Source organism: Varanus komodoensis, unplaced genomic scaffold, assembly GCF_004798865.1.
Source record: "Varanus komodoensis strain SLA01 unplaced genomic scaffold, ASM479886v1 scaffold68, whole genome shotgun sequence".
NCBI classification, from domain to species: Eukaryota; Metazoa; Chordata; class Lepidosauria; order Squamata; family Varanidae; genus Varanus; species Varanus komodoensis.
In genome coordinates, this window is record NW_025336321.1 from 3,456,752 (window position 1) to 3,471,527 (window position 14,776).

Consider the following 14,776-nt stretch of genomic DNA (forward strand, 5'->3'; position numbering starts at 1 on the left):
TTGAAGCATAACTAGATGTGAAAGGTTTCTCATCACTCACTGAACCATTAGTAAATTTAGTAAATGGCTTAGGGCCTGGTTACATGAAGGCATATGTGCCTGCCCGCCCCTTAAGATCTGGGGCAGAGGCCCTTCTCCAGAGGCCCTTCTCCCTGCAGGAAATTAGGAGGGTGGCTACCCAGAGAAGGGTCTTCTTTGCGGTGGCACCCCAATTGTGGAATTCGCTCCCCAGACAGGTTTGCCAGGTGCCGTCACTTTATTCTTTTTGGTGCCAGGCTAAAACCTTTGTATTTTCCCAATGTTTTAAGACTTGATTGTTTTAATGGGGGGTTTTATTGATGATGGAAAAATTTTTATTAAGATGCTGTATTTCATTCTATTTTGTCTTATTGTTAAACCATCCTGAGACCACAGTAAGGAATGGTCTGTCCCACTGATCACCATCCTATCTTTTAAACTTGAAAGGTAGTATATCTTTCCAAACCTCAGTGGAACCCATACAGGGGCCTTTGCCTGTAAGTTAAATTAAGAAGTTGTTGTGGCTGTCTCTTTAAGACACTGCATCATGGTTTATATTTTTGAATCCAATGTGTTTCTTAAAATGAATCAAAATAGCTACTTAGTTGATAGTTCATATTTCTGAGATCTTTTGGATTCTCCATATAAACTGCCTAGTGATTCTAATACAGCTGTTTAGAGTAGCATATTTAGTAATGCTACTAAATAGATAATTAGTAATGCTATGAAACAGATAATTAATGAGAGATACAGAATTTGTTTTTTACCAACTGTATTTGTTTGCCCATTTTCTGCAGCCATCATTAAAGGAGTCTTCCCAGAAGAATCTACAGCATTGACTTGTGCATTGTGGCTGAGCAAAAGCTGTAAACACTCTACATGGTCTGTAAAGGCTGCTGCATGAAGGGGTGTTCTATGAAGGAAAAAGAAGAGCACATTATATAGCTGTAATGACTAACCACTGATAAGGCCTTAATATAAGGCATGATTTTTATTAAACTCATAGTTTTTACAAATGCTTAAAAAGCTGTGATTTGTGAATCAAAAACTGTCTAAAGAGAAAACAAATGTAGAGTGGTCCTGCCATGGTCCCAGCCAGCCATGCCTAATTCTAAGGTACTCCCGCCCCTTTCTCTGTCCTCCTCCCATTTTTTATTTATCAACAGCCATTCAGCAAGGTGTTTCTGGACAATTTTGCCTTTTCCATATTTTGTTAAGTAGAGTTTAGACATTCCATTGAATCTGACCTTCTAAACAGCAGCTATGGCTCAGATCTCCATTTGCCACTTACATCCAACTTGGAACAGTTATAATTTTGAAATATTTGAATTAATTTTAAAATCATAATGCAGGTACCAACATTTATAATATTCATATTATAACTGTATTTTTGTACACTATCTATGGTTACAAATTACCTTCATGCAGAGCTCTATTTAAAATGTTTGGAAATTTTGATGACAGACACTTCAACTGCTCATCTAATAACTGGATAAGATTGTTAAGAACATATAAGGTATCTTAAAACTACTGCCTTGGCTATCTATTACCTTCTACCACAAATAAGGTCCCTTGGTTTGACTGACAGACCTTCAGAAAGCAGGAAACCTGAATATTTTAACTAGTAGCAATTCCTTTTTTTCTAGCTGAGATCCTTAGGAAAGACCTTGCTGATTGGGCCGTATTTGTTCCATATTCAAACAACCAGGCTACAGCACAACATATGGTTTCTTGGATATCACTTGTAATTTGCACTGATACTTGATTGCAACCTGCCTTGATTTTCTATGAAGACAAGCAGGGTATCAACTTAAAATTAAGAATATTTTTCTTGAATATGATTATTTGCATGATTACCTTGCTTTTGCATCTGTGGAATTTACAATATTAGAACCCAGTGTATCAATAAGCATTTCAGCAGCACCTTCATTATCATTTATCCTACCAAAAAAATAAAAAGCAATTAGCTCCAAATTAAGTCAAATTTTGTTAAAATGAAAATCAAGTGATGCCATGTAGAAGTTGCTTACACAGCACAATGTAAAGGACTGAAAGAATTTCCTTCCATTTTCTGGGAAGCTTCCTGCTCCAAAAGAAGTTCTACACAACTGTCATGACCTAAAATGTTGGACAGGAAACAAAAAATAATACAAGTCAGAAGTTTTCATTAGCAGTAAGTACAGATGTAATTCACCTGTTGTCTAGTCCTTGTGATATGTACTAGTTGGAATGGAGTTGCATTTTTGTACCTTCCCAACACTCAGGTAATTGTAATCACGCACACCTCATTTTTTTGGATGGTCATGATGCTGTCATAAAGCTGCCATAATAGTTATGGAGTGCAACTAGGAAGGTAAGAAAGAGGTAGTTTAATCTGGGGCCTATACTGATTTAAATATGGAATACTGTACACCCTTCAATGCTTGATTACATTGTATGTGGACGCTAAAACCTATTTACCCTTTGCCTGTATGTGTTGAAGTATTTACCACCATAGACTTATTTGCCTTGGCAATCAGTTGCTACCTATGGAATCAGTGGTGCACAACCTAATTAGCCACAGGTTCTGTGATGTGACCAGTTAGCTGTAAACCTTCTAAGGTTCTTTTGCAGGTGTAAACTTCCCACAGTAGTGGTCAGATAAACAGGATACCTCTGGCAAGAAGCCTTTCAGAGTCATCCTACTATATTTTAAAATGTGATAACTTTGTTAACTACTCTTATTTATAATCTGAGAGCAGTTGCAGCCTGGAAGTTCAAGGAATCGAGCTTCCTGGCAGTGAGACTCTATGCCAGCTTCGCTCTTTCTCCTTCTAGAGTACTTTTTCCAAAACAAGAGTTACCGTTGTAACATGCCCAGTGTAATGATGTATATCCATGATTGTCTGCTAAGGCAGGTACTGCATCCCCAGATGCCACTGACTGTAAGAGGGCTCCTAGTACACCAATATGTCCACATGCAGCTGACAAATGTATAGGTGTTCGTCCTCTGCAGTCTCGTAATGTAGATTTTGCACCATGCTGAAGCAGTGCTTCTACACACTCCTCATGTCCAGTAACTGCCTGAAAAAAAAGTTACACAAATAGGGTCAGGTAGAGAAACACAGGCACAAGAAAACCAAGAAGTTGCTCTCTTAAACTAAGTATACAACCCTTTAATTGTTTCACCAGAATACTAGCCCTTTTAACAAGGGACAGAGCTATGCAGTGTTTCTGTCCAGAGGGGAGGAAGGAAGAAATGAAACACCATTTTTAAATTATTTTGAATTGTAGCATCAAAAATACTGCTAAAAGGCAAGCTAGAAAAAGCTTAAATAAATACAATAGTCTAGATCAATCTAAGTTAATTGTACTTACCTGCTATTTAATCAATGTAAAGTATCAATTTCAGTGGAGCCAAGCATGACAATCACCAACACAACTAGCAGGCCATGCTGGCTTGTTAGCCATGTTGTGTTCACCCACCTGATTTGCTTATAGACCCTTGTGTTGGTGTTACTAACAGTTATTATCTGAGCACAATGAGGGTGGATTGCTGCTATAGTTAACAAACCACCTAGCTAAAACTTAATATGGATTGTTTTAACGGCAGGGTGATCATGCAAGCCGGCCCTCTGTCTCTGTTTGCCCTTTGATCCATCCATGTTTATCTAACCTTTCAAACTTCAGCAATGCTACCTATTGAACCAAAACATAGAACATGGGTCCTCAAACTATGGCCCGTGGGCTCGATCTGGCCCACCATGCCCATTTATCCGGCCCACTATAGTTTGCCACACGTGCGCACGCACGGTGAGGTGTCGGCTTGCTCGCAAGGAGATCGTTTTGCACTCGCTTGGAGAAAAGAATCTCTGCGCATGCATGCCCCTGCCTTGCTGTGCGCACACCTGCCCTGCCCCACAGCCCCCCTCCTGCACCGTCTTGGTGGCCCATGCCCATCGCTGGCACCTTTCAACTGGCCTCCGATTCAAAAAGTTTGAGGACCCCAACATAGAGGATTGCCTGGGAGGATCCATCAGTTGTTTCTCTTACCCCTCTATGCAATGCTGTTCTTCCCCACTTATCTTTGGCATCTACATTTGCTCCTTTGTTAAGCAATGAATAGACACAATCTGTGTGCCCATTGAGAACAGACAGCATCAGAGGAGTCCTAGAAGAGAAAAAATAAGTGCACATACATTTCATGTTAACAATTTCACAAAGCAGCAGACATAGCAATGTTAGGTAGCTGAGAGGATCCAACAAACTTTAGTTTGATTCATTCCTTGTCATAGCACCAGTAGTCCTAACTGCACATACTAATGGAGGGAAGAGGCCCTTCCTTCACATTAGGAAGAGACTGGGTAAACAGGAAAAAGCAGCACAATTACCCTATGTTTATGATGTATCTTACAGAGTGAAATGCTATCATAGCAATCTGAAAGGTGTTACCTAAAATTTATACAATGCCCAAGCCTGCTTGTTCATATTTACAGAATGACTTGCAAGTCTTTCTAGTAACAATTTAATAACAAATAATGAAAACTTTGCTGATGATACATGGTTTTCCAGGAACCCAGCAAGCATACAAAGCCATTAGAGGCATTCCTTAAATACTACATATAATTTAAAAATAAACATAATGAAAACAAGGAAACACAGTCTATGGGAAAACTAGTAAAAAATGAAAATGCAAGTAATAATATGGATTTATTTATATTCTTAAAGTCTGTCCGTCAGGTTTTTTAAGTCACAAGAAATAGAAAATGGCCAATACTTCGGTGTGATAATAAAAAAATTAAGGTTTGCTGCTAATACAGCAGCAATTCAAGCATTTCAGCCAGTACACAAGCCACCCTAATTTATGGAACAAACTTATGGGTGTACAGAAGTACATACAAAGTTTTACTAAAGAAGCATTCATTTAAAAGCTGGTATGTCATACAAACCCTTATCTTAGCAGTAATGGTTGCAACACAGGCTGGATCATCTCAACCATATCACAACTGAAGGTCATTAATTACAAGTTAAAAATAAAGACCTATTTACCCAACAGATGGCCAAAAAGTATTTGCTAGGCAAATGCTGAAAAAGATACTTCAATGATAAATACTACTATGCTGCAACTGTGTGTTTTAATACCATTGAACAGTGTGCTTTTAGATGAAATTGGGCTGCAATACAATATACATTTACCTGAAAATAAACCTGACTGAACTCAAGGTGACTTACTTCTGAATAAATATGTACAAGATTGCATTGTAAAAGTCATAGAGGTTATCAAAAGTATCTATTCATTTGAGCATGCAAAGTGATATAAGAGAAAACATTATGAATTGTTAAAAAGAAATGATGACCTGCTCACATTTTATTCAGATAAAAAGTGAAATGGCTGACAGAAAGTTACCTGTAACTGTCATTCTTTGAGTGGCTATCTGTGCATTCACATATAGGCTCTACATGTGTGTGGAGCCTGTTTCAGAAAGATTCTATAGCTGCGATTTGTTCAGTGGGAACTCTATGCCTGGCCCGGTGCAGGCATGAGACTGGTTCCCACCCAATCCTCAGTTTGGATGATATGAGACCAGCATTGTGGCCCTCTGTTGGAGGTGGGAGACCCTTGAGTCCACCTGAACCCTGGTATGGACTGTAGTGCCTTCAGAAGGTAACACTGAAGAGAAGGAATGTGGGTTTGTATGAATGCGCAGATGACCACTCGAAGAATGACAGTTATAGGTAAGCAACCTTACTTTCTTCTTTGTGATCTCTGTGCATCACACACGGGCAACTGGAGAGCTTACTTCATGAAAGCAGGTGGGGTCACTCCTGAAGGACTAATGATAGAACCATACTGCTGAAGGCACAGTCTGCCCTGGCATGAACATCAAGGCAGCAGTGTTCTATGAAGGGTGATGAGTTTGATGAGGTGGCCACCCTGCAGAGGTCAGGCACAAGCACGCTTTTGGCACCATGATTGCATCCAGGGTTGGTTTTGCCATTTCTTGGGTGAGGTTTCCAGGTCTGACCTGTACTTAATGAAATTAAAGGATGGGGACCACAGCCTGGATGACTTTGGGCCTGGGGTTGGTGATGACCACTGCAGCAGCCAGATGTCCAGGGGAGCCGGGTGTGGGTCTGTGAGACCAGAGAGGTCGTGGTAGTGCTGGAGGGGCCAGCTGGAGAGTGGAAAACCAGGAGTGCCTCTCCGTACGCTTGTTCCCAGGGTCAGGTGAGGTAAGGTTGGGTAGCTTTCCTCATGGTACCTGTGATCATACGAAGTCCTGTGATCCTGGTAGCATTCCCAGGGATCACGTGACCTTCTGTCTGGACCAGCAAAGACCAATCTGATCTTTGATCCCAGCTGGAGAACAGGGAGCTTGACTGGTATCTGCGGTGGCTGGATTTGCATGATTGTTTCTGTGGGATTGCTGAGGGTAAGCACTGTCTACTGCAGCCAGCTGTGGGGTGTAGTGAGTCCTGCAGGGTAAATGAAGGAAGAGTCATGCACCTCAGTTCTGAAGCCAGGGATGGTGTGTGCTTGGTTGGCAGAGATGAGGGGTATCAGAAATTATCCTCCAAAACTGAGGCAGTGAGGGATGCCTCACATGTTGCTACCAGACGGTTGGATTGGAGAGCTCTCAGTACCAGCGGGGTCCTGGTGTGCAGCCTCAGCATGCCCAGATTTGGTGTGCTTCTTGTGACCCTTGGCTGGGATGGTCATCTTTGCTGCTCTGGCCTTCTTGGTGAGCTTCTCCGCTTTGGCGATCTTGACCTAAGGTGAGCAGGATGTCCAGGGCAATTGTGGCTGGGGCTGGCAGGGCAGGCAGTGATGCCAGGGCATCTGAGGTGGATGGGCAGTCAGGCAGCATGGGCAGATCAACTGCACTGAGGACCCTGCTCCAAAGTTTGGCCCTGAGGTGACTGACCCTATGCTTCCCGGCCTGTGGCATTCTCCTAGGCAACGTGACTGTTGGAAGCAGTTTTCTGCTGCAGCAGATGGGGGCTTTTGAGTGCTGTTGTATGGCAAGAAGAGAGTGGAGATAGGAGAAGAAATTTGAACTACTGATCAAGGTTTGGAGAGAGAGACAGAAAGGGGATAGATATATTTTTGAAGGGTTTTTTTTTCTTTGAGGAAGGAGAAATTGGCACTCTCTTCAGCCCTGGGAGGACCACTGGTGACCTCCTTCATCACTATCAGAGCTCTGTCCCAGAGTACTTTTTTGAGCCTGTTTTTGCAATTTTTGCAATCCCGTTTTTGTGAAGACTTGCCAGTGGACACATTTGTCCACTCGATGCCTCTCTCCAATGCAAAGTAAGCATAGTAAATGGCTGTCTGTAGACAGCATTTTTGCCCTGCGATGAACACATCTTCTAAATGCAGAACACTGCACCATCCAGAAAGGGAAGGAAGACATTAGCGAGGAGAAAAGATAAGATGATGGGTGGGTTTTTTGGTTTTTACATTTTTTGTGAGGGGATGGGAGAGGGATCTTTGAGGGAAGGGGATTAAGGGAAGGGGACTAGTCACAGTAGAGATAGAATTATAGAGATCTGGAAATGTAGGGGAAAAGACTTTTAGAAAGACTGAAATAGGCAAAAAACTTTTGTGAGGGAAATCGGAAGTAGTGAGAGAACCCGAAGCACAGCAAATGGCAGTCAAAAGCAGACTGGTGAAAGGTTGGGTATTCCGCCTATTTATATGAGGGGGAGCGGATGCGGAGTTCCTGCCAAAACTGTAATAAGCTGAAAGAATTTTCCCAAATACAGGCATTGCCCAGGTGCAGTATCCATATGTGTGATGCACAGAGACTACAACAAAGAAATGTTATTGATTGGGAGGTAAAGCAGGTGTTTCTTAAGCAAAGACGACTAAAAAGAGAGAGAGAACAGCAAAAGGTTTTCAGTATTAGTAGACACCTCTTAGGATGTTATCAAGACTGAACTAAAACCATATGTGTATTGCATACAAAAAAAGAACAAGAGGAGTTTTAGATTTCTGTATCTGTAATGTCAATACAAGGCCCAGAAAAATGACAAGAAACCATAATGATTTGGCTATAAAAACAAATGCTTACTGTGTTATGTTTAACTGAATATTTCCGTTAGCGAGCTGGATCCAGATTTGTGCTCAGTGGAGTTCCACTGGTAACAGAAATCAAAATCTTTTAAAGGATTTTGAATGGTGTTTTGAATTGCATGCATTTCAATTATTACTTGGGAAAACGTACACACATTATGCCATACATCAGACCAGTCTACTGCCAGCCTTGCTCCAACTGGCGCATTTTAAGAGAGAAAAAAGTTTGAAACTTACTGTCCATTTCCATCTTGAATATCTACAGCATTCTGTGGTTCTGCATTTCCTATCAACAACCGCAAGCATTCTGAATGACCATTTGTGGCTATAAAATATTACCAACAAATAAAACATCAATGATCATAATTAGTTAAAAACAGAGTAAATGTTCTAAAACAATTCAGATGGTAAATGCTTGCTTTTTAGAACTTCGCTAAAAAATTGGCTTGGTCCATTTTTACTCACAGGGTCAGTTCACATGCCACAGTGGCAAACTGTGGGTTAATTAATGCATGATTTGCTGGGATACACACCACTTCTGGAAAAAGAAAAACATGAATGTCAGTGTGACATGCAAACTTGGACTGATGGGCTATTTAGAAATTAAACAACTCAACAGTGGATTCAACAACAAATCATTGGTAAACTTTTGGATCGGTTGTCCCCTAAACAACACTGGCCCAGGTTTGCATGTCACACTCATACCTCTGATAGGCCTAATAAGAGGTTGTTTACAGTAATCACAAGATGCTTGCAGGGAGCATGCATCCCTGCAAATCATGGACTAAACATGGACATGTTTCAAAAACTAAATTTGTTTTCATAACAGACAAACTGGATTAAATAGTGGATCTGCAGAATTCAATGGAACTTACATTAGTCATGACTAACCTAGAGCCAACCCACTGTGTTGTGACACTCTCCAGATTTGTTTCATATTTTAGATTATGGCTCCCTAAACTTCAGAATGTATTTTCAGCTTGGAATTCTGTACATTTCCTGAACGCATGTAAGTAATCTCATGAAGAAATTTGCTGCATGAACCATTATTGTAGTATAGACATAAACCAAAGTAAGAAAAATTATGCAATTGATTGGTAATTAAAAGATACGTGAATTTCTTGTACATGTAACAAAGGTATGGGCTAGCAGCAACATAAACATAAGTGAGCAGTGGACAGTTTTCACATCTCCCTGTCATCCCTCTTAAGTCTCATCTCCACAGAGATAAACTAGGAACCACATTCCATCAACTACATATTATGAAAACGTTACCTCCTATAGACAATTTTGAGTTGCCTGGAAGTGCACTTCAGTGAGGGGGTGGGATAGCCCCCTGGGATTGCCACAACTTCTCTAAGAGCAGCAGCAAGAATACCAGAGGGTAGAGAAGACTTTTACATCATGGCTTCCTTATCATCAAGTGAATTGCTTTTGTATTACTACATTTTGTAGTAAGGACACCTTGAAAATCATATGGCATATAAATCTTTTTATAAATAAACGGACTGAACATCTGAAGAGGATTCCAGAAAGCTTGCATGTCTACTAAGATGGACTGCCATTTTAGCCTAAGAAAATATTGACAGACTGTCTATTACTTCATCTTGCAAGTACAGAGCTGTCATTTAGCTCCAAACTTTAAGGAAGATCACAAAAGCTATTTGTATACATTTAACCTTCTACGAAAAAGAACTCCCAAGTCAACAATTAAAAAGCACTAATATATGGTCCAACAAACCCAAATTAAAATAACCACAATAAGGTAAATAAGATAAATCAGTACTAATTCTAACAGAAATTGTAAAATTTTCAGTCCCCAAACAGCATCCCTATTCAAATTTGTCTTATTTGCTGATTATTTAAAACATATTTACTTATAATATTTATATCCCACCTTTTTTCCTTCTTGCAAGCTGGAAAGACTGCCAAAATAGTGTATGTACAATCAATAAAATGAGGCAGTCCTTGCCTGCTTGGCTTACAATCTGAAAGATTTTACACAGAAGGAAAGATGGATGGGAAGAGAAGAAGAAATGCTATTCAGGCAGTGATACTTACACTTAAATACTAGTTATTGTGATCAACTGCAATACAAACAGTTCAAGGAAAGGAGGTGCTCAGTAATTCAGATATTGTAGCAGAGGTGTTGGAAATAGCTTTTGTTCCCCATCTTTTCCTCTGCTATAGCTTTACAGAATGGTTGCTTCCACATAACAGTGTGGGAAGATGCAGATGGAGGAAGTCTTTGAGCAGAGATAATGGAAAGGCTTTGCTTCAAATCTCACTTCGTTAATTCCTCTCTACTGTGATAAAAAAAAATTTAGAAATTTTACCTGCGGCATGTATCGGTGTTCTCTTTACAACATAGTCTTTCACCAAGATAGACGCTCCCTGATTAATGAGCACATCCACACATTCAACATGTCCCTTAAAAGCTGCAAGATCCAAAGGTGTTCTTCCGTTATTATTCCGGACATCAAGATCCAACAAAGACTGTACTAACACTTCCAGAGCTTGATGGTGTCCATGGTAGGCCTGCAAAAGAAAAAAAAAGTAAGACAGAAATACTTTAACCTATACCATTTGAAACATTTCATGTGAAGCCAAAATTAATACGTTACAAAGTTATCAAATATAGGTCAAGTATTACCAAACGTAAATAATTATTGACCTATCAACAACTGATCATGAGTCAAAGCTATGTTAACTTATCCAGGAAAATGAGTTTGCACTTTAAATAGGCTAATAAACAACATTTGGTGAAATAAATACTTACAGCTAAGTGTAACGGACTAATTGGTGCTCTGTTGTCTGAATCATTCAGCATGTCAGTTCCTGATGTTTCCATTAGCTAAACAAACAAAAACAAAAACTTGATAATGCAATAAATTCTTTTTAATTTATATTCATATTTCAGCAAAGTGTGATTATACAATTTTTCCTTTTCCGATGTATGAGAAATACCAAGATGAGGAATTAGTTATTAAAATATAAAAAGTGAGTAAGCGATTGAAGTAAAAAATGAAATTGCATTTATCCTTTTCCTATTAACAATATTCAGTCATTCAAAAGGGGGTGAAATTCAACCTTCCAGCCCCACCCAGCTGTCTTGTCACACTCACTGTACTCTACTTGTGGAGGGCAACTGTCTGGAAAGCCTCCTCTGTCCATCGCTCTTCACATATTTGAGAATGCTGGAAAATTATGGTTCTCTAACTTTATAGGGACCCCACTGATAAATGGTCTTCTGTTCAGACAATTGCCCTCCGTGACTAGAACAAAAGCAGCAAAGGAGAGGGACAGAGCTGGAGCACTCCTCCTTCTCACATGTACATTTTAACTTTTGAATAACTGAACAGGACTACTGGAAACACTTGACACACTTGCTAACTAAATTTTAAACAAATTAAATTCAGCTAAATTTGTTTATCAGTCATCAGAAAAAGAATGGGTGAGAAATGGAGATAGATGAGAACAACAGTTATTAACATGAGTAGAATCAAGCAAAGTGATCTAACTAAAAAAGTATTATTAGTAGTAATATTACATTTATATCCCACCTTTCTTCCACTTACAAGAAATCCATGTTGGTTTACAAGGTTTTCTTTGCCTCCATTTTATCTCTACAACAACCACCCTGTAAGGTAGGTTTGGCTGACAATTCATGACTGGCCCAAAATCACCCAGTGTGCTTCATCTGAGTGAGGACTAGAATCCCAATCCCAATCCCAGTCTCAGTCAAACACTACTCATTATGCCAGTGGTTTTAAAAATAAGCAGCCTTTTCAGATTTCTCTAACTGGTTTAAACTTGCACCAACGGGAACACAGCTGACAATGTTATAGGAATCTGAACTTTCTTGATTGCTTTTAAAACTAGTAGAGTCATATATTTTATATCAATTCATTATGTTACTGAATCAAGCCTCTACTAACTAGCCTGAATAAATACCAAAACCTCTAATAAGAACATATGTTTTTCAATGCTACTAAGCTACTGAGCTTCTGAATATTTGCAATAAAATCATGGCAAAGGTTTTATACTTACAACATCTAGAGGCGTTTCACTGGCAATCTGCAATAAAACCCATCTTAAGTTAAATATTGTTAAAATGTGAAAATTTAGACTAAAAATCACACTTTTTGTTTTTCTTCAGAAAACACAAATCTCGGCTTAAATCATATATAGCAGCCATTGTCCTTTAAATGTGTACATATCTAGGCATATATATTTCCTTCAGTTGTTGCATGATTATCAGCTTCTCTACACAAGCACCAAACCTGGGATACATTTTTGCCCTCAGTGTCCTCAACAGAAACAATTCAACTAACTTTAGTTGAACTAGATCTCACACTGGTCAGAATTCAAAGAGCAACACTCATTCTGCAGGCCCAAGAAGCTGAGGACTTTTTTAGAAACAGCATATCACATGGCAAATCACATATTTAAAACTGAATGGGATGTTGTAAAGCAGTTTGCAGTATGGTATTAAGACTGGCAATTCAAACAAAAAAGTCAGAAATCCCATGGATGTGCCCAAATTCTCAGCTATGACTAAAGCAGCTTTCCAATCTTGAGCTCAGGTTTTAGGGTTTAGGAAGCACTGCTATGGTCTCCTGACATCATCTGTGGGACTACAGGGTTTTTTAGATTCTGAACTCTGAGGTCCTCTGACCTTGGTGCTCAGATTCCATAGGTTATCCCGCTACCCCACCCCTGCACAGCCAATATGTAAAGAACTAAACTAGTTACCCTCTGCCTTTCCCCATGAGGTTGCAAATGAGCTTCAGAGGAGGAAAAGGGGAACACTGCAAGGAGGTGACTGGGCTACAGATTCATTTAACACTCTTTCGAATTGGTAACCCAGCCTCCATCACTCCTTGGTACTAGATCCAGGCAACTGCAAATGGCATCTAAATCAAATGCAAGGTATGACAGTTGCTGTTGCACTTTTCATCAGATGTTTGTAAGCCTCTGACTTCAAAGGCTTACGAGAGTATCTCCCACTACAGGATTCCACCAATACTATTTTACTGAATAATACAATTTTGGGTGTCTTTAAAATAACTTCCCTACATTTACTTTTAAACATAAAGATTCAATCATTTCTCACTGCTTAACTTAATACTAATCATCTCTCTTACCAATTCAAGGCATAGGCGATGACCATAAGCTGCAGAATAATGAACCGCATTGTATCCTTGTTTGTCTCGAATCCCTGGATTGGCATCATTGCGTAATAAATATTCCAGGCACCTATGCAAGATAAATAGAATGCTTATCATTAATCAATGAGGAAGCAATGAGCGTGAAATCTGAAACCAGTCCCTTTTGAGTCTTCTCCCCATGCATAGACATTGCACCGTGAAAGCTGACAGAGCCCTCAACCATCACCTCATGCTAGAAACATACACATAACACAGTTCTGGATCCTGGGGGGAGGGGGTTCACTTGTTAATGCCAATTCAAGATTTGTTGTTGTTTTTTTATTTTAATTTTAAGTTTTTGCAATGTCATCACATAGGACCAGTTCACACATCAAAATAAGCCAACGCTGGAGACAAGCCATGGTCAGTTAGTTACTTGCTTGCTGCCAACTTGCCATGTTTTTTTCCCTCCAATCTCCTTGCCAGTGGGCCTTTTGGCATATGTTGCCTGGACTCTCGCTGTGATTGGATTCTCCCCACGTTACAATTCTTGCCTTGCCAGGCACCTGAGTTGACATACACATGCCTCATCTCCAGGAGGGCAAGGAGGCTTATCTTAGGATGAGGTGAATGATATTTTTCTTGACTTTATTTCTCTAACACTTACAAAAAGCCTCCTTGACTTCTCCTCACAGCCTGTTCCTCTTCCTAGAGCAGCTATGTGTGTGTGGGGTGGTGGGATTTAATCCAATTATTTTAAAAAGGACTGTTTACCTTTTTGGATCCCACCTCTGGGGGGGGGGGCACATTTAGCATGAAAACAGGAGTGGGAAAGTTTTAAATACCATTTTCCTGAGGTGAAGGCAAGCATTTACAGGAGCATGGGGCTGCCAAAGCTCAGTCTTTTAAAATGGGATTTTTACAAAGGCACATAAAAGGACATAGGTGTATACCTAATTATATATGTCAATGTAACAGGCAAAAATCCATGCTCCCATTTAAAGTTCACACTTTTCAACTTTCCCAAACATCCAGAATCTTAAGAAAGAATGAAAAGGTGCAAAAACACTGACCAGAGCCAAGTCCAACTAAAAAAATCCTGGATGATCTCAAAGTAAAGGGTGTGGCCTTTTGCCTGGCTTTGCTTTTCTTGGCATGGCTTTGCAAAGCAAAAAAAGAAACTATTTTGTAGCCTTGTTTCACCAATGTTTTATTTCATTTCCTTACTTCTCAATAGCCAAAGCTCTCTGGTTAGTATCTGACTTCCTATAAAAACAATACAATAAATCAGAGAGGACAAAACTTTGGAGTATCAAAATAGGTAAGTGTGAACCAATAATAGTAACTCCAATGTGCCATTTGGGCACTTTGATGAGGCCCTCAGTAGTTGTCACTTCAGAGATTGTGAAAAGGAATAGCAATCTCCAAAAAGGGGTACAACAAATACTACAGGGCTGCAGTCAGCAAGCACAGAGAAGAAAAGATGGATTCCATGGTCAAGTTCCCGGATTACCTGTGAAGGGACTGGGGGGGGGGGACCCCTTGAGGGCCT

General features: G+C 39.8%; 1 protein-coding gene across 4 annotated transcripts in view; it reads right to left on the reverse strand.

The window, feature by feature from the left end:
- Nucleotides 1-14,776, reverse strand: part of ANKRD28 (ankyrin repeat domain 28) — a 94,973-nt gene that overhangs the window by 5,694 nt on the left and 74,503 nt on the right. For 3 of the 4 annotated variants that reach the window (XM_044450672.1, XM_044450673.1, XM_044450671.1), the window contains 10 exons: nt 13,222-13,333; nt 12,125-12,151; nt 10,854-10,928; nt 10,411-10,612; nt 8,312-8,399; nt 4,051-4,168; nt 2,862-3,081; nt 2,049-2,136; nt 1,876-1,959; nt 786-931 (listed from right to left, as the gene is read on the reverse strand). In XM_044450672.1, coding sequence (XP_044306607.1) covers nt 786-931; nt 1,876-1,959; nt 2,049-2,136; nt 2,862-3,081; nt 4,051-4,168; nt 8,312-8,399; nt 10,411-10,612; nt 10,854-10,928; nt 12,125-12,151; nt 13,222-13,333 — 1,160 coding nt within the window. Of the gene's footprint in view, nt 1-785; nt 932-1,875; nt 1,960-2,048; nt 2,137-2,861; nt 3,082-4,050; nt 4,169-7,315; nt 8,400-10,410; nt 10,613-10,853; nt 10,929-12,124; nt 12,152-13,221; nt 13,334-14,776 lie in introns of those variants that run through there. The other variant, XM_044450674.1, reaches the window with a different exon arrangement.